The sequence below is a fragment of the Budorcas taxicolor genome, chromosome 11 (genome assembly GCF_023091745.1).
Source record: "Budorcas taxicolor isolate Tak-1 chromosome 11, Takin1.1, whole genome shotgun sequence".
Classification (NCBI taxonomy): Eukaryota; Metazoa; Chordata; class Mammalia; order Artiodactyla; family Bovidae; genus Budorcas; species Budorcas taxicolor.
In genome coordinates this window covers 163,793,929-163,812,729 of record NC_068920.1, presented here as the reverse complement: position 1 = coordinate 163,812,729, position 18,801 = coordinate 163,793,929, and the positions used below count along the sequence as shown (strand labels likewise).

The following is an 18,801-nucleotide window of genomic DNA, read 5'->3' as shown; positions in this document are numbered from 1 at the left end:
CGTAGCACTGGAGACCTACCTACCTGGGGTTGGGAGGCTCATCTTCCAGTGTCCTATCTTTCTGCCTTTTCATTGTGTTCATGAGGCTCTCAAGGCAAGAATACTGAAGTGGTTTGCCGTTCCCTTCTCCTGCAGACCACGTTTGGTCAGGCCCTGACTGGCTGGGACACGCCCTTCAGCCGCTGCACGCAGCTGGACGACACGTGCTGGGTCACTCGGATGCACCAGCCCGTCTCCTCCCCAGGTGGAGCCGTGCTGTCCTCCTGGGCCGCCGGCTTCCTCTGCTGCAGGGGCCCCTGGAGCAGCTCGGGTGTGGCGCTCTAACCCCCAAGCAGTCAGCACTCTCAACCCTGGACTAGCGTTTGCAACCTTCAGCTCTGTGCGGTGTCCTGTGGCTGCCGTGCCAAGGGCCATTCACTGGATGCTCACAACTCCAGAAAGCTGTCTGTCCCGGTTCTGGATGCCAGAAGCCCGAATCCAGGTGTTGGCGGGGTCAACTCCACCCTCAGGCTCTGGGGGCGGGGTCTCCCTGGGTGGTCTCCCTCCGCAGGCGCTGGGGGAGGGTCCCTCGGGCTCCTGGCAATTCCAGGGGCTTCTGTCTTGTGGTTGCGTCCCTCCTGCCTGGGCCTCTGTCGTCCCCATGGAGACACCAGTCACTTCAAGTGAAGGGCCCGCCGCGTCCCAGAATGACTGCGTTGTAACTAATTACACTGCAGCGGCCCCTTTTCCAGGCAAAGTCACGCTTTGAGGTCTTGGGAAGGACGTGGGTTCTGGAGGGACCCTCAGGCTTGGCTGTAACGGCCGCAGGTTCAGGTGACCCATCCTCTGTGCCAAGCACTGGCAAGGCCACCCTGCGGGCTGCGATGGCAGGGCTTTGTCCTTGCGACCTTCACCGTGTCCTGTGGCTGCTGTGCCGGGGACCATTCTCCAGGCGCTCACAACTCCAGAGAACTGTCTGGAGTTCTGGATGCCAGAAGCCCGAGTCAGGGTGTGAGGGGCACGGATGGGCTGGGGAGGGCCTCCCCTTGGCAGGGGCCTGAGGCCTCCCTGCTCTGGGTCTTTCTTCTCTGCCCTGCCCTCCTTCTCCCTGGGGGCCTTGCCAGGACCTCTTAGGAAGTCCCAGCCCCTTAGCTGGCCCTGCGCAGTTGCCAGGCCCGGCCGTGTCTACTCCAGCCCCTTGCACCTGGAGGGGCGGTGTGAAGACACCCGGGAGGTGTGCGGGAGGGGTGGCCAGCGGGGGGAGCGGTGGGGATTCTGGCAAAGGCTGGCTTGTGCCCAGGAGAGGGGAGGGCCCAGCTGATCCCGGGAGGAGAGGGCTGCGGGCTCTGTCGGCCGCAAGTAAAATCTGTGAGAGGCCTTACCCTCCATCTGCGCCAGTGGCCCCCACCTCCACCGGCTCCTTCTTGCTCCGTGTCTCTCACGATGCATCATCCCGGGAGGGAGCAGCTAAGGGGCTGGGATAGGTTGAAATCCTCACGTCCTTGCCTGGAACCCCCGATGCAATCTGGGCACCTGCTGGGCACCAGACGCCACGTGGTGACCCTGGCCCTGGCTCCACCCCAGGGAGCAGGGCCTGTCGGGCACATCACAGGTGTTCTTCGAGTGCCTGCTGGGGGCCTGACCCGCCTTCCCCGGCTCTGCTGGGATGCCAGCCAGGGCGGGGGAGGGGCTGCCACATCTGAATCAGTACAGAAGATAGAATTGCTTTTGATAGGATGATAAATAATTAATTCCGATCTGGGATGGAAACATCGAATGTTGAATTATACACTTAGGTGTTAGATGCACTGTGGCGGGGGGTGGGGGGTGGCGGCTGGAAGTCCTGTGTGGCTTCCAGGCCGCCCTCACGGGCCACTGGGACCCCGGCGGGTTCTGCTGGGCTGCTGGTGGGCTCATCCGGCGGTGGGTCCTTCTCTGTCCCGCCCCTACCCCCAGACTGTCAGTGGTGCCCCCTAATGGGGGCTGGGTTCCTGGATTTCTTGACCTGGGCAGCTCCTTTCCCTCCGTGCTGCTGGCAAGCATCCTTCTTCTGGGGAGGAAGCTCGTGGATACGGAACAACCCAGAACAGGTGTAGACAGGCCTTGTCGCGGGTCATCCACTTGCAGACAAGGGTTCCGGCCTGCGGAGGGCTGTGCCCTTTGGTGTCTGGAGCCCGCTGTCTTGGAGGCAGTTTGATGGGCGTGTAATTCTTCCAGCCACGCTGTTGGTGGAAAGAGCCCACTGGACTGGGTTCAGGGCCTGGCCTGGCCACCCCAGGCAGCTCGGTGATGTGCCTGAACCGCGGCCCCTCTGGGCGTGGGGCTGCGGCTTCTATCACAGGAGCATCTGGGGACCGACACCTGCGTGGAGGGACCCTCAGGGATCCAGGCCCCGAGTTCTCATCTGCCTCCCAACCCCATTTCCACAACCAGAGTCTTGGAGAGCCGCCAGGGAAGGGGGCCAAGTGGGCTGCCCGCTGCACCCCAGCCAAAGGGCAGCTCCCCTCAAACAGATGCTGCTGTCAGGACAGTTTTAGAGTCACAGAAAACTGAGAGGATGGACTTCCCATCCCCCGCAGCCAGGGTGTCCCCTTGGCGTCCTCCTCCTCCTCCAGCTCAGGATGTTGGCGGCCATCGATCAAGGCCCGGCTCTGTTACGCTTCCTGGCACTCCCGCGTGTCCTCTGTGCCAGGGCCCCATAGGGCCCCTCGTGGCATCTGGTTTTCACATGCCCGTGGACTCCCCTGGGGGGAGACAGGCATTTTAAAGACCGGATTCCTGCTGGGGCCAGCATCCCTCGTAAGGCCCTCGTGAGGCCGGCTGTGGAGGCTGAGCTGGGGCACTGGGGCACCGGCGAGTCCTTGCTCACCTCCCCCGCCGAGGCAGCAGCTCTGTCTCCTCCACTCCAGGCCAGCTCCTCTCTTGTGGTCACGGAGAATCCATTCTGGGGAAAAAAAGCATCTTTGAAGCCTACTCGCAAGTATTAATGGGAAGAGAATCCGTGCATTGGCTGGTGCAGGAAGGCCCCAATGGGCCAGGAGTAAGCAGGAGTCGAGAGGAGACCACACTGGGGGGCGCAGTCTGGAGCTCGGCTCGTTTTCCAGCTGCTTCCTCCATCAGCACATGCAAGGGAGGGAGAGTCACCGTATGCTTCTTTCCCTCCAAGGGTTTCCTTTGCACAAAGATGCCGGGCTGCAGGGGTCTTGTGCTGACTCTGGTTCCTCATGGTTGGGGTGAGCTGGCTGCACGCCGCAGTGTCAGGCACCAGGCTGTCCTGTGGGCAGGGCGCCCTCATTCACTGTGACACACGCTAGCCTGTCACCCAGCCACGTCCTGTTCGCCCCTCAGGTCTGAGGTTGAGTGGCACCTCCTCCAGGAAGCCTTCCCTGGTGCCCCCTGCCCCCCAGCTCGGTTAGTCTCCTGCTGGTGTGCCTGTCCTTGCAACACTGAGCACGCGCTGGGTCCTGTGAGCTCCAGAAGCTCCCCATGACCTCTCGTCCCTCCACAGGGCTTGGCATGTCCTGCTGCTCGCTGAGCCCTGTTGACCGTGTGGGTGAGGAGGGAGAACCCCTGCTGTGTCATCGTTGCCACGTTACAGACGAGGACCTGGGACCCTCGAGAGCTGAGGGCATCGCCGGGATTGCGGGGACTCTCTGCAGCTGGATATGAAGCCGGGTTTAGTGGCGCCAAGCCTAGCCCTCTGCTCCCGTGGGAGGCTTTGCCACAGGAACCCTGGGATGGGGGTGGTGTGCGCCTGGCCAGGGCAGCGGGGAGACCTTGGGCAGAGGCCCCGAGCCCAGCTCCCTCTTGTAGGACACATGAGCAAGGGAAGTGGGCACCCCACAGCCCATGGTCAGTGGCTGCCCTCAGCTCCTGCCCACCCCTGCCTGCGGCTCTGTGGACCCGTTTGGAAAACCCCTCCCTACCCTCCTGGGGACAGGCTGGCTGTGGGCACAGTCCGCAGGACCGTCTCCTTGGGGTCGTCTCATCAGCTCAGGATGCTGTGAACACTGTCTCTGTGTCCCCAGGTGTTGGCGAGAAGCAGAGAACGTCTCTCTCCACTCTCTTCTTCTCCACCCTCATGAGCTAATCACCTCCAGCAACAAATGCGTCGGGGAGGAGGGCTTCTATACATGAATTCTGGGGGGATGCAGAGATTCAGCCCATAGTGAAGGCTAACTGTTGTCCAGTGACAGACTGCCACAGTGGACTTGGGGGTGTGGAAGCGGGGGGCCACCCCCGGAGGGGCAGAAGTGATGATTGTGGCTGTGACAGTGTACCCGAAGCGCAGGGGGCCTCCTCAGCCATGAGGGTGTGTGTTGCCCCTGTTCCTCAGGTGAGGAGCTTGGGACTCAGCTACACTCAGCATTCGCTTCTCCACTGGGAATGGACAGGGACTGTCATTTGTCAGCCTCAGCATGACCTTTCTGAATGCTCAGTGTATCAGATTGTTCCAGAAACACCCACCTAGCCACGAACACATTTGGGCTTGCACTTTGTCCCCTAACTTGTATAGCTGCTCAGGACCATCCTCACACAGCTCCACGGCTGCTGAGGTGCCAGCGGTCACCCCCGACATCCCTGCTTCCCCTCCTGCTGGATATCAGCAGAACTGGGGGTGTGAACACAGCTCAGGCAGAGCTCTGCCCTGCTCCAGGAGCTGGGGGCAGGGCCGCGCCCTCCTTTGCTGTCAGAAAGCCCCGGGAGAAAGTAGGGAAAACACTGCAGGGTGGCCAGAGCTCCCAAGGCTCTTCAGGCACTGGCGTCAGAAGCAAGGAGCGGGCGAGGCTGGAGAGATCCATGCTGCTCGGGGCACTGGGGTTATGCTAGCAGTTAATAACGGAGTTACTAAGCCATCACTTCAGAGATAAGTGTGTATATTGAAAAATTATTGCCATGGTGTGAAAGATACAATTTTTGTTCCCCTTTCCATTAAAATGGCCATTAATCAGGGAGGGCAGTGAAGCAGCTCTGAAACGCACCGGCCCTCTCCAGGTAATGGCTGCTATCACCGCGTCCCCATTAGCGGCCAGGGGTTTGATGGATGGGGCCCAGAGCCCAGAGCCCGCGAGCCAGAAGTGCCACGGCGGGGGCGGGGCATTCCTGGGTCAGGCCTAGACTGGGGGCTGGGGCTCTCACCAGGCAGGCTCACGGCTGTCTCTGTTAGTGTGAAGCTGACCACTCTGACCCTCGGTCTCTATCTGACACGGGGCACAGTATCACCTTCTCATGTGGCTGAGGATTCAGTGAGCCAGGCGGGTAACTTTGCAGCCCAGCACCATACTCATGGTGAGGGATCGGGCTGGGGCTCAGGGCTCGGGCCGGGGGTCAGGGCTCAAGCTGGGGCTCAGGGCTCGGGCCAGGGGTCAGGGCTCGGGCCGGGGGTCAGGTCTCGGGCCCGGGGTCAGGGATCAGGCCGGGGGCCAGGGCTCGGGCCGGGGGTCAGAGCTCAAGCTGGGGGTCAGGGCTCGGGCCGGGGGTCAGGGCTCGGGCCGGGGGTCAGGTCTCGGGCCCGGGGTCAGGGATCAGGCCGGGGGCCAGGGCTCGGGCCGGGGGTCAGGGCTCAAGCTGGGGGTCAGGGCTCAAGCTGGGGGTCAGGGCTCGGGCCCACTTCCGTGCTGGCTCCTTCAGGAAGGCCCTGTGAGGCTGGTGTGACTCTGCGCGCTGCTCGTGGGCTGACCCTCAGCGGCAGGGCCAGGCTGCCTGGGGGTATGGGTCCCCAGCCTCAGGGACTGTGGCCTGGCACCCGTGGGTCTTTGTGCTGGGTTCAGCCACTGCCCCAGCACCCGGTGCCCCCAGCTGCGGTTCTGGGAGGGGATGGAGGAAGACAGGGTCCACTCCCTGTTTCTCAGCAGCTCTCCCAAGTGTGAGGATGGAGGGCAGACGCAGGTGCAGGTTCCGCCTCTCAGAGGGGCCTGGGCGTAGCCAGCCTGGGCCACCTCTTCCAGGTGGTCCCTGGCAAGTAGGGGCGCCCGTTGGGGCTGCGGTTTCCTCATCTGGAAAGGCGGGGCGATGGTCCTGACCCTGTGGGATTGTGCTGGAGACAAACCACCCGAAGGCAGGAATCCATGTCACAGCAGGCAGTCGCAGCTGGGCGGGGCCACGGGGACCCCGGAGCAGGCTGTGTAGATGCCTGCCGCCTGGCCCCTGGGCTCCCCAGGATGAGAGAAGGGAAAGTGCAGTGGGGGCCTTTGGGGAGGGGGAGGCCCTCGCCTGGGGCTGGGCGTCCTTCCGCCTCCCCGTGCTGTTCTGGAAAGCGTGCGGCGTCCCAGGCCTGGGCGGGGCGTCTGGTCCTGCCCCTGGGATTCTGGTGCCTTCTGGGCAGTGACTCACACCGCTGGGCGGCCTCGCCTCGGATCAGCGGGGAGCCGTGCTGCTGCCTGTCTGCGGCTGGGTCTGAGATGCCGCCTACGTTTTGACATGCCTTCGGCTCACCTCTTACCTGCCAGATGGGGCAGGGCAGGCCCAGCCCGCTCCTCTTCCTGCTGCACCATCAGTCATTGCAGCTGTGATAGCGGGGAGGGGTGTCGAGGGGGAGGGGAAGCGCATTCGCAGACGGTGAGTGGCCAGAGCGACCCACTCCTCCAGCTCCCTAAGCCTCCTTGTGGTCTGACGCGCTTCCTGGCCCCCAGGAACCTCAGTTCGGTTCAGTTGCTCAGTCACGTCCGACTCTTTGCGACCCCGTGGACTGCAGCACTCCAGGCCTCCCTGTCCATCACCACCTCCCGGAGTTCACTCAGACTCTTATCCATCGCATCGGTGATGCCATCCAACCATCTCATCCTCTGTCGCCCCCTTCTCCTCCTGTCCTCAATCTTTCCCAGCATCAGGGTCTTTTCCAATGAGTCACTTTTCCGCATCAGGTGGCCAGAGGATTGGAGCTTCAGCTTCAGGAGCCTCAGGGCCTCACTTAGCAACCCTGCCCTCATGCCTGGAGGCGAGGCTGCCGTCTGTTGGCCTGTGATCAGGGCTGGATGAGCCTGGGTTTCAGGGCGGGGCCGGGCTGAAGATCTGGGGCCCCGCAGGCAGATGGATGAGCTGGGTCCACCTCTGCTCAGCCCCTTTCAGCCGTGAATCCTGAGCCTCAATTGTTCCTCCGTGAAATGGGAAGATTGCAGAAATGTCTCCTGGTGGAAGTAGCGAGGAGGAGGAGCTGCTGCTGCTGCTAAGTCGCTTGTCGCGTCCGACTCTGCGACCCCATAGACGGCAGCCTACGAGGCTCCCCTGTCCCCGGGATTCTCCAGGCAAGAACACTGGAGTGGTTTGCCATTTCCTTCTCCAGTGCATGAAAGTGGAGACGCTCAGTTGTGTACGACTCTTAGCAACCCCACGAACTGCAGCCTGCCAGGCTCCCCTGTCCCCGGATTCTCCAGGCAAGAGTACTGGAGTGGGCTGCCATTGCCTTTGAGGAGGAGGAGGGGGAAGTTTGAATCGTCGAATAGGAATGAGCCTCATAAAGACTTGGCCGGGGCAGGGCTGGACACACGTCCACAGTGACTGTCACGAGGCCAGTCAGAGCAGGGCCTTGCGCTCCAGACGGAATCCTGCTTCCCGTGCTGTGTCTGCCTGGAGGTCCTGGGTGGCCTTTGCCAATTGCTTCTGTCTCCCAAGCTGGGGTTTAGGTTTCCTGTCTGCAGAGTGAAGACTTTGGACCAGATGGTTGCTGAGCTCCTTCTGTTACAGACTTGCGTTTTCCTGGCTGATTCCTGCAAACCTTCCTGGTTGGGAAGAGCTCTAGTTCGGGTTCCGCCGCGGTCCTCCCAGTCCTGTGCCCGGACGTTGCGGATCACGGACCACAGACGGCCAGTGCCCGGAGCCCTTGGACGGACACTGTCTGTGGCAGGGATCCCGCAGTGGGGGCTCTGGGCGCTCCACCCTCTCCTTGCCCCTCACTGTGCCCCCTGAGGACACCTGGATCCAGCTCCCTCCCAGCCTCTTCTCTCCTGGCTCCCAGGCATACAGGGCGCTGCTCCTGGCCTCTCCTGCCTCGACTGGTCCTAGGACTGCTCCTCCTCGAGGTGCCGGGGGCGGGGCTGGCACCCCTGCACACTGGCTAAGCCGGCACCTTAGCTGGTTGCAGCCAGGAGGGGGTGGCGCCAGGGAGCGGGGTCTGCCGCTCAGTCCTCCTCTTGCAGCTCTTCCTAGGGTGTCAGGACGGAGGGGATGGTAAACCTCAGCCCCCCACCCCGTGTGGCCTCAGAGACACAAAGAAGGGGTGGGTGCTGGGGGCCGAGGACACGGGGTGGAATGCTGTGGCCCCTGCCCCCTGCGCCTCGCCCTTCCTGGGCTCAGTGTGGCGGTCAGCTGGTCTCCAAAGCCCCGGGCCGTTCGCTCTCCACACTCCTGGCCCAGGGCTGCTCACAGCTGTGGCGTCCCTGGGGGCTCCTGCTCGGCCCCTCCTTTGGCTGTGCTGAGGACTCGTAGACATGATCCGAGCCCTCAGGGTAACCAGGTTGCAGCCCCTCATTCCCAGCAGGAAACTGGGGCCCGAGGAGTGGGGCGGATGGTTGGGGGAGGGACGGAGCTGGCAGCAGACCCAGTCTGTCCCCCGTGACCACCCGCCCGGGGTGAGCGGGGGTTTGGGCTTTCTCCTGGCCCGGGGGAGGCGGTGAGGACAGACGCTTGGTGTCCCTGCTTTTGCGGGGCCTCCTGTGTGTTTCACAGCGCGACTCCGGCGTGGTCCCTGACCCCAGCGGTGAGAACTTGGTCACGTCGCCGTACCCTCTGGGCTTCAGTTTTCTCACCTTGCAGAGACGAGCAGCCCCTCTGGCGGGTGGCTGTGGAGACGGCCAGGTCCACGCACGGAGAGACCAAGGCATGCAGACGCTGACTGCCCTGGAGGTGCGCCGCGGGCAGGGGCCTGCGAGGCCGCCGGCTCAGACCCTGCAGGGCGCCCGGCTCAGGGGTCCCGCACGTCGGCATTCAGCCCTCTGTCCCTGTTACAGATGTCAGCACCTGCAGAGCCTGAGGCGTAGAGACTCTTGCCGCTGGTCCCGAGGCTTAGGGTGGTGTCTTCTCCCTGCATTTGAGCATCTTTTCTTGATCTGGACCCACCAAATGAGGAAGCTAGATGTGGGGAGTGGTTTCAAGTCTCGCTGGAAGCCCAGTTCAAGAGCAGGACAAAGCAGTGTCCAGTTCCGAGACGTTGATAGACTTTTCTTTCTTGTTAGCCTTTTTTGTTGCTCCTAAGTCACTCTGAAGCTCCGACCCCCTAAGGACGAGCAGACCGCCCTCCCTTGCCACTGGTCACCTGGCCCCACTAGTGGGCTTCATTTTGCTGTTCGCTGTCTTGGGGCCTGGAGCCCGGCCCCCTCCCATCTCCCAGCCTCCTTCTGGCTCCCTTGAAGGAAGACCGCATCTGTAGGGCCCCCGGGTGCTGATGTGCCGCAGGTGGTGGCTGAGATGACCGGGTCCCACCTGCTTTTGTTTCCTGGCCTGTTGGAGGCGGCGTTTGAACACGAGCGTGGGTGCCCGCAGTCCCTCCTCGCTGCCGGTCGTCATCTGAAGGCAGAGGCACCCATGTCTCTGACCTTGCTTCCAACGTGAAAAGAGAAAAAGCAGGTCGCCGCTGGCTGAGCTGGAGAACGCCATTTATAATGATTTGCTTCTGAATATGCAGCTGTGTTGGCTGTAGATTTCCCCCACAGATAGGGAGTTTCCGGGGCAACGTATTTAAATGAGCTTGATCATCTCGCCTGGTTGGCTCCGAGGTGCTGCTGCGTGTTTGCGATGCCTGGTCCTGGCTGATAAGGGGGTCTTCCCTGGTCTGTGCCGTTCCCACTTAGTGATTCCTCAGAACGGCGGGGCGCCCCCCTGACCACGCGGGGCTGACAGACCTGCCCACTTGCCAGCTGACCAGAGACTGGGCAGCTGGCCCTTTTAAAGGCCGAGGTGTGTCCCTGGCCATCCTCTGGATCATCTCTGTGGGGTCCTCGGCTCAGGTCCTGAGTTGCAGGGCAGGGACTCGGTGGCCCAGTGCTTGAGAATCCACCTTGCAGTTCAGGGCTGTGGGCTCAGTCCCTGGTTGGGAACTGAGATCCCACAACTCGAGAGCCCGGCGCTGTGGAGCCCAGGGCAGAGTGGCGCGCGGCCTGGTGAGAGCAGTGTTGGGGCAGGCGGCACCTGGCCTGGGCTGGCTTCCACCGGAGATGGCAGGACCGTTCAGGGAGGGCCCGGGGTGCAGTGCGTGCGCGCGTGCGTGTGTGCGTGCGTGGCCCCTTGTGCCACTCAGACCTTCTGGGACCCAGTGTGACGGTGGCTTTGCCACCTCTAACCTGAGGCTTTCGAAGTCGCCCCAGAAGCAGGGAAGCTTCATGAGCCGTGCCTGAGAGTAGCCCCTGGGAGGTCTGCTCCCATCGGGTGGACCTCAGTAACTGCGGGGGAGGCTGGGAGACGTGCAGGGGGCCTGGAAGAGGAGCTCGGGGTTTCGTTGCCCACTGCTGGCTCCCGTGATGGGAGCACGGCAGCGGCCAGCACAGACCTGGCGCAGGGCCCTCGTTCTCTCGAGTCCCCAGTGTCTGCGTCTGATGCGTGGAGAGTGGGGAGAGAGATTATATGCAGGAACATGTTTGCGTCGTGTTCATCATTGTATTGCTTGGCACTTAGTAAGGGCTTGATAAATGATAGTTCGTGTTCCTATAGTTAAGATGTAGGATTGGGAGGCAGGTTCTCATCGGAACCTTTGCTGTTGATCCTGTCTGTCCATCTACCCATCCGTCCATCCATCCTTCCACCCATCTGTCCATCCGTCCTTCCCTCCAACCACACACCATCCACCCGCCCGCCCACCTCTCTGCTTATCCGCTCATCCATATCCCCATTCTCTGAGCATCCTTGCAGTCACTGTCCTCAGGCCATCGTATGAACTCGGTGGGCGGCAGCCTTTCTCGTCTGTAAAGAGGCGGCTCGGAGCCTGTTTTGAAGGTCAGATGTGATAGCTGCTGCAGTGTGGCCTTGAGTGAGTTTGTGGGTCCCTGGGCCTCGATTCCTGTCTGTAAAATGGGGGCACAGTGTTGGCCCACTCCATCTGCTGGGAGGGAGCCTCCTGGGGCTCTTGGAGCTCCGAAAACGTCCCTGAACCCGACCCATCCTCTGTTATGGCCTGGCCAGAAGGCCCGCGGCTGGCACTTCGCAGGGCACGTTGAATGTTTGATGAGTGAACAAGTCAGGGAAGCTAAGTCACTCGACTCCTCCAGACTGAAAATAGAGTCCCTGACTTCTCTTTTCCGATATTGTCTGTCTTGTCTTGTCTGTTCCTGTGTCATCCTACTTCAGTGAAAAAAAAGGCCCTTAGGACCTGTCTGAGTTTATGCCTCACCAGCAGGTCAGCGCCTGCAGTTTGCAGACCCTGCCCTGGAGAGGTCGGAGGCGAGTCCTTCCCGGAGCTAGAGCCCTTGCCCCACCGGGAAGCTGACTGCTGCAGCCCAGGGAGCCGAGCAGAGGAGGGCTGGCAAGCTGGGCAGCCTGCAGCTGACTCTGCCTCTCAGGGCCCAGCTGCCAGGCTGGTCTCTGACTGCTTTTCCCCAGGTTTCAACAGAGGCTTTGGCAAGGGGCTGCGGAGTCCAGGCCTGCCTGGAGGCCTCTGAGTGTCCACCCCGTCTCCCCTGGAGGCCTCTGAGTGATGCTGCCTTTGAAAGGCAGAGTCCCCACCCCCTCTGTCTGTCTGTCCCTGCCTTGGCCTTTGGTCTCTGCCTTTTCAGCCCTCATCCTGAACTTCTCTTTCGAAGTCACAACAAAGTTGTAAGCCCCGAGCCTGGAACCAGACCTTTCCCCTCTTCCCATGTTTTCGTCCGAGTGAGGGCAAGGTTCTTGTGTGGGTGCTAAGTCACTCAGTCACATCCGACTCTTTGCGACCCCATGGGCTGTAGCCCGCCAGGCTCCTCTGTCCATGGGATTCTCCAGGCAAGAATACTGGAGTGGGGTGCCGTGCCCTCCTCCAGGGGACCTTCCCCACCCAGCGGCCGAGCCTGTGTCTCCTGCACTGCAGACTCGTTACTGCTGAGCCACCCGGGAAGCCCAAGTAGGAGGGGTGAGTCAACCCTAAACCAGCGCCTGGACCTCCTCAACCCCTGGCCGTGCAAACGCGCTGTTGCAGGCCAGACGCCTGGCACACGTTCCAGCGAGACCAGCAGTCTCACGGGAGGGGTGCGCCCGTTCCCATTTCACAGGCGGGCAGACTGAGGCCGGTGGCCGGATGTGAACTCAGGACGGTGCAGGCTGTTTCCCACCAGCAGGCCATCTGACTGCGTCCCAGACCACTCCGGTCCCCGCCCCCACCTCGCCCCACGCCTGCTCCGTAGGGGGCACCTTCTGAGGAGCGACCCCCTCCGGGCAGAGCCTGGGAGCCTCCATTCTAAAGCTCCTCCCATGAACGCGAGGAAGCCGACTGGCCAGTATCTGGCAGTCTGTTTGCCCGGATGCAGGCTGGTGGGGCGCCGCCTCGGGGTCTGAGCAGTCCACGCCCGGTGGGGCCCAGTGAGACTGCCGTCCAGGGTCCAGGCCTCGGGCCCCAGGCTCTACGCTGTCACCAGCATCCTTCTTCCTTCACCAAGTAAAGGGGCTGAAACCCTGCAGGTGACGGGCGAGCGGGAGGCAGATGCGAGAGGACAGCAGACACCTGTGGCTTTGGGGAGCTGGCATGCAGCCGTCCGCTCCCGGCACGACTGCTCCCCGTGGGCACACACCCTCCTCCCGCGGGTCCCTGCCCGGCCTCTGCACACACGTTCCTCTGCTTGCCCGGGGCTGAGGCTCCGTGGGCCCCGCGGGAGCTGCTGCTGGCTCGCTGAGGCCAGGAGTCTGAGCCTTTTGTGTGGAGGGAGGGAGGGGGCAAGATGAGCAGCTGTGCGTCTTTTCACTCGTTATCAGGGATGCAGACGAGAAGGGGGGATGGAAGTTGGGGAAATGTCATCCTTTGACATGTATGTTTTCAGAGGAGCTGGCAGGGACTCTGAGCCGGGAAGTTTTTGATCATTATGGGAGAGGGATGCCTCTGGGGAAGCTCAGCTCTCACCCGAGGGTGGGGAAGGCACCGGCCAGAGGTGCCTCCGGGAGCCACTAGGGTGCTTCGTGACACCTGCTCCCTTAACTTTCATGGGGGCCCCTCCCCTCATCTGACCCCACCGTTCTCAGGGGTCTGCTCCCTGGAGCCCCTGCCCTGGGCCCTGGGTCACCGAGCCAGGTCCCCCACAGGTGAGACCTGAGATTTCCCTTTCTGTACAGACGTGCAGGACGGACCAGCAAGGGACAGGGCGCCTTGGGCAGAGCTGGGACGGTTAACCTCGTTTAAGGAGCTGGCCCCGTCTGGCGACCGGAATCCAGAGCCCTTCACTAACCACTATGACAGGCTCCAGCCTGGAGCAGAGCGGCCGAGAGCTCAGGGCCGAGCCCTGCTGTGGTCACGGCAGCTGCAGAAGCCGCTTTGTCCCCCGAGACTGAGGACCCATGGGCACACGGGCCCGTCTCCTGGCCTCGGCTCGCTCACCTGTGGCAGCTCCCCCTGTCCTGGGCTCTACCCACACGAGACGCGGCCCCGACCTCAGGTCAGCAGACAGGCTTCGTTTTCTGAGCCGATGCTGGCCTGTTGCTGGTGTCTTGTTTGGACTCGGCACGGAGGATCCTGAGTTGTGTCTGGCTCAGGGTGGAGGAGTGCGTCAGTTGACTGGTGATATCTGCCACGGTAGGCGTAGGAGGGGGGCGGCACGTGTGCCCTCCAGTTGCCAAACCCTTGGGCCCCGATACTTTCAGCATTCTGTCTAGTGACTGTAAGGACATCGAGCAATATTGCTTTAATTTTTGTTCTTCCTAAATATTTAGAGCCCTTAAAAGCCAAGAATAACAGCAGAAGCCAAGTCGCTCGTTATATGTGAAAGGCCTCTTGGCACACACAAGTGTGGGGGCCCCGGTTGGGCCAGATGCACAATCGGCCCATTGAGTCTTGTCTGAGAAGACACAGAGGAGCCCTGTCGCACCTCGAATTCATGACTTCCATGCGAACCGGCCCCTGAAACAGAGCCCCTCCCGGAAGTCAGCGTACAGCACGCGGCTTGTTGGCCGGATCCGCCGTCTCGCCAGCTGAGAAAGGGCCCTTGTGTACAGTGTGGGGTTCTCTCCCCACTTCTAGAAAATTGCCGCTGGACGGAGAGCCACCTCACAGGAGGTCTGAGGCATGTGTCCCAGGTGGGGGGCTTTGGGGAGGTGAGCTGGCCTCGGGCTTCCCGAGTCCCTCGTGTACACAGCCGGCCTCGTAGGGGTGTGAGGATTCGCCGGGATGACGCACATAAAAGGCTCACTGGGCTCAGTTTCTGAGGGTGTCTGTGAGTGTGGCCAGTGGTCACACACGTGCACGCACACACCTGTGCACACGCAGGGGGCTCTTGGAGTCGAGGCCTGTCCCTCTGCCTCCGCGGTGCGTGGTCTCTCACAGCAGGTTCCCCGTGAGTCCTGCTGGGAACCGTGAGCAGCTTGTGTGACCCGCGGGTCACGCTCGAGCGTGTAACGCTCTGTGTTCAGGGTCAGCCATGCTCTCGCCTGGCCCCCGTTCACCGTGACCGTCTGTGGAGCCTCGTCCTTGCTTGCCCCGGTCATCTGAAGGTCTGTGGACTGGCTGTGTTGAGGCCTCTGAGGCTGGGAGCCGGGTGGGTCTTGTGTGTCTGGAGGGGGCTGGTTACAGGGCAGGACTGGGCTGGGGCAGGGACCCCAGAACTTTGACACATCTGTTCATCCGGGGAGAGCCTCCTGGGATCCCCTTGTGTGATCGGAACCTGGGGCTCTTTGTTTTCCCTCTATACCCTGACCCCTAGCTAGCTGGGCATCTGGTTAAATGGTCCATATGGAAAGATTGGAGGGGCTGGAAGGGAAGGGAGCTCTCTCCTGGGATGTGTGCACCTGCGCTGCACTCCGGGCTGCTGTGTGACTTTGGGCAGTCACTTGGCATCTCTGGGTCTCCGTCTCCCCACCTGTGAAATGGGTCAGCCCCCACCATGACAGGAGTTATTATTAAGTCACACGATGCCTTCCAGAGCAGGAGCCTGGGGGGCGCCCTGTGTGGTCGTGGTGTGTGTGCACACCTGCGGTGGCCTTGACGGGGCAGACCCTCTCCTGGGAGAGGAGGGCGGGACTCAGTGAGTGGCCGATGGGCAGGAGATGGCAGAGGGGCTGTGAGCCCAGGCCTGGGCTCCGGGGCATGCACCGGGCACACGTGGCCCTCAGCAGATATCAGTGCCCCGAAACGACGCATCCTGCACAGCAGATGCGAAACAGGTGTCCTGCCTAAAAAAGATCTTATGCTCTGCCTTTTCGTTATTTTTTTCCCTGAGGTGAAAAGCGCTTTAGTAACAGTTCTCGACATCCACAGAGCACTTCATTACTGTTTCGTGATGACTCCCGGCTTTCTCATAAAATTACAGAAGTGTCTTTTCGTCTCCCCTCGCAGGTCATCTCCGCCGTGTCAAGACTCTCCTTGCACAACTTGGCTCAGAACAAAGGGATCAGGTGAGCTTTGCGGAGCGCGCGGCAGGGCACCCACCGCTTCGTCTTCGTTTGCCTCCCATGTGCCCTGTCACAGATCCTGGAGTCTTGAACAGATACCCTCGGCCCGGGTCTTTCTCATGAATTTTCAGTGTGTAGGGTTGCCCGTTGGTGGCGGCTGGAAGGGGTGGGGAGGAGGGGCGAGGCTTTAGCTCACACCCGGGAAATCTTGCAAGCCTGTTACTGATGGCTGCAAAATCTCTTTCGATTTAGGTAATAAGATCAGCAAATTAATCCTTTCACAGATCATCGCCTACCTAAATGCCCTCTCCACATGTCAGACCTGGGTTTTGCCTCCAGTGAAGTAGCGGTGTTTGTGGAGATGGGGCTGAGCCAGGGGCCCTGCCTGCCTGCGGCTGTGGCCGCCCCCCACCCCCCAGCCCCCGCAGGAATCTCCCCACTCTCGGCTTTAACTCTGCTTGGATGTGCAGAGAATTCCGTGGTGCTGGGGTCTGATCTCTGACACATGGATGTTGGGGAGTGGGGGACCCTGGGACTGAGGGGGCGGAGGCGTCTGGGGGGATGGGGGCATGCCAGCCACGTGGGACAGGGGAGGGCAGCCCCTGGTGAGATCTGGTTGTTGCAGATTCCGACCCTCAGATTGGGGTCAGGGAGACCAGCTTCCACACCCAATGGGGTTCAAGCCTAGGGCCTGCCTCCCCCGGTATCCCTGGGTCGTGGGCCAGCGGGGTGGGAGAGAGAGGTTTCAGGGGCAGAGGTGACTCCTCCTGAGGATGCAGGGCCTGGGGGTCTCGCCTGGGTGGGTACCGGCGACCTTGTGAGAGTGGTTCAGCTCTGGAGGGGGCTCCCCCCTGGTGTTGTCATGGGGGTCCCTGCACACTTGTGGGCTGGGGGTCCCAAAACCAGGATGCCCACTGCAACGGGCCCCTTGGTGTGGCTGTTCGCCCAGGTCCAGAGAATCATGGGAACAGATGCAAATATCAGGGAACCCACCCAGAACCTCTTTTCCTGTTGGGTTCTCCAAAGACTCAGAAGTTTCACTGAATTGAGGATTTTTTAAAAATGTCAGATGAAGGACAGGCTGTTTAAAAATGTCGTTGCACTGCTATTAAACACATATTCGAGAATATTTGTAGCACGTTTAGGGTGTAAAGCATAACGTTAGGGTGAAGTCCCTGCACCACCTCCTGGCCCATGTTCTAGAACGTCGCTCTGCCTGTGAGGCCCCCAGCTGCGCGGGTTGGTTTTCAGTGTAGCTTTTGTCTGTAACCGGGACTGTTTGAAAACGTGTAGTTTTAAAAAGTGAGTCATTGCTGGATACACAGACAGTTTGTGTGTTTTCTTGTTTGTGTTTTTCCCAGAAACGGTCGTCCGTTCTTTGCCCCACTAGCCCGGATGACAGGTGTTCTGGGTGCTTCCTCCCTGTTCCAGCATGTCCTCCACCTGTGTGCGTGTCTGCGCGTGCATGTAGGCGGGAATGGAGTTCATGCCGCGGAAGTCAGTCATTCTATTGGCTTTGTCGTGTAAAGCGAGAGTGCGATCTTTTCTTCCCATCTCATAACCATCCTCCTGGTCGGGGGCCTGGTGTCGGGGAGCGCAGGGGTGCTCCTGGGGCGCACGAGGCCCTTGGTGGGCTGCGCAGTGTCAGGCTCCCCATGCCCTGCCCTGGGGTGCACGAGGCCCTGCGGTGGGCTGAGTGCAGTGTCAGGCTCCCCATACCCTGCCCTGGGGCAAGAGGCCCGTGGCCAAGGCCATGACTGCCCTCTCTGTTGGCTCCCGGAGCCTCGGTTTCCCCGGGGTGACAGCTGGCCAGGGAGTCTGCTGGTGGCTTAGAAAGTGGTGAGGGGCCGGAGAGCGACCAGGTGGCCTCTGATCAGTGTGGATGGTCCCTGAGGGGCCGGGCGGCGCCCTGGCCTTCTCAGCTCCGTCTCCCCGTCTCCCCTGACCCCTCCGCCCCCGCAGTCCCAGGGCCCCGGCCCCACGGCGCAGGTGTCTCCCCGGCCGCTCCTGCGCTGGGTGGGCAGAGGCCAGCTCTCCGAGGCTGGCCCGTGGACTTGGAAACGCGCCTTCTTCCCTCTTTCTTCCGGGCAGCATGTGGGCACAGTGGCCCCCTGGATGGGGAATGAAGACCCCAGCCCCTAGGGCGACAGTGAGCAGAGAGAGGCGGTCTAGCCTGCGGAGCAGCTGAGAGCCGCTCCAGTCTGGTGGGCTACACGCCTCGTGTGGGCAGCTCCTCGTGGAGCTGGTGGGAGTGGGGTAAACCCGGGGGGTGTCTCAGGGTTCATTGAGGTGAGGCTGAACCCCGAGGTCGGCATTGGCCTGCCCCCGTGGGGGTGACCTTAGCTTCCAGCCCCTGGAGAGGTCTAGCTGATTCTGTGGGCCTGAGGTCCCCCATAAACCCCATGACTTCACAGACCTCTGGCCTGGCCTGGGCGCTCCGCCCCACCCCCACCCAGGTAGACAGAGATTCTTTAATCAGCAGGCTGTCCCAAGGGCTCAGAGGTCCGTCTCGGGAGCCAGGCCAGAGCCTGACCTTCCCTGGACACACAGGGTGTGGCATTAACCCTTATTGCACATGGGGGAGGGAGGTGAGGGGGCAGGGAAGGTGTTTGTGGACCAAAGGCGGGGACGGGGCCTGCTGACCAGAACAGCACCTTCACAGGAAGAGCTCGCCCGTGTCTCCCCCTCGCCCTGATCACTGAACGTGCCCTGGGCCCTGTCTCACCCAGTGTTTCTCCCTCCCTGTCTGAGCCCCAGTCCAGAACTTTCCCGGGGTCCTTTCCCTTCGCAGCGCCCGGGGACAGGCCCTCCGGCACGCCCCGCAGCTCCCCCGCCCTGGGCCTGGGAGGTGGGCTCTGGCCGCTCCCGAGCGGGACGCATCTGAGCAGCTCCGCGCAGGCCGAGGGTTTCACAGGCGATGTGACGGCTGGGAGCCACCAGCGCTCACACAGGACCCTGACTGTGCTGTTCGCTTGAGAGCATTTCCTGGTGTCGGTAATCAGCAAAAGGGCTTCCGCTGGCTAGACTCTGCTGTTTTGAAAACCCGCAGATGGAGCCCACAGCCCTAACGAATCTCTCCCGCGCGTCTCTCGTGGCTGGAGAGGAGCCCGACGCGCTCCTTTAAAAAAGACCCTTTTCACCACCCTTGCTCCGTGTGCCGTGAGCTGGTCTTCCACAGAAGCCCCAGTTGTGCTTCTCAGGGGCCGATGAATAGGAAACTTAATCTAAGAGCGCCACCCCGGTGCCGGCTGAGGGGCCAGCAGTGATGGTGGGGAAGTCCATGGGGCGTCATCCAGCCCTCGTCACAGCCGGAGCTGGCCCTCCACATTGCAGGAT

The 18,801-nt window shown here is 61.7% G+C and overlaps 1 protein-coding gene across 1 annotated transcript in view; it reads left to right on the top strand.

The window, feature by feature from the left end:
- VAV2 (vav guanine nucleotide exchange factor 2) overlaps nt 1–18,801 on the top strand; it is a 175,349-nt gene that overhangs the window by 84,549 nt on the left and 71,999 nt on the right. The window contains exon 3 of the mRNA XM_052648088.1: nt 15,410–15,468. Within this exon, the coding sequence (XP_052504048.1) occupies nt 15,410–15,468 (59 nt within the window). The remainder of the gene's footprint in view (nt 1–15,409; nt 15,469–18,801) is intronic.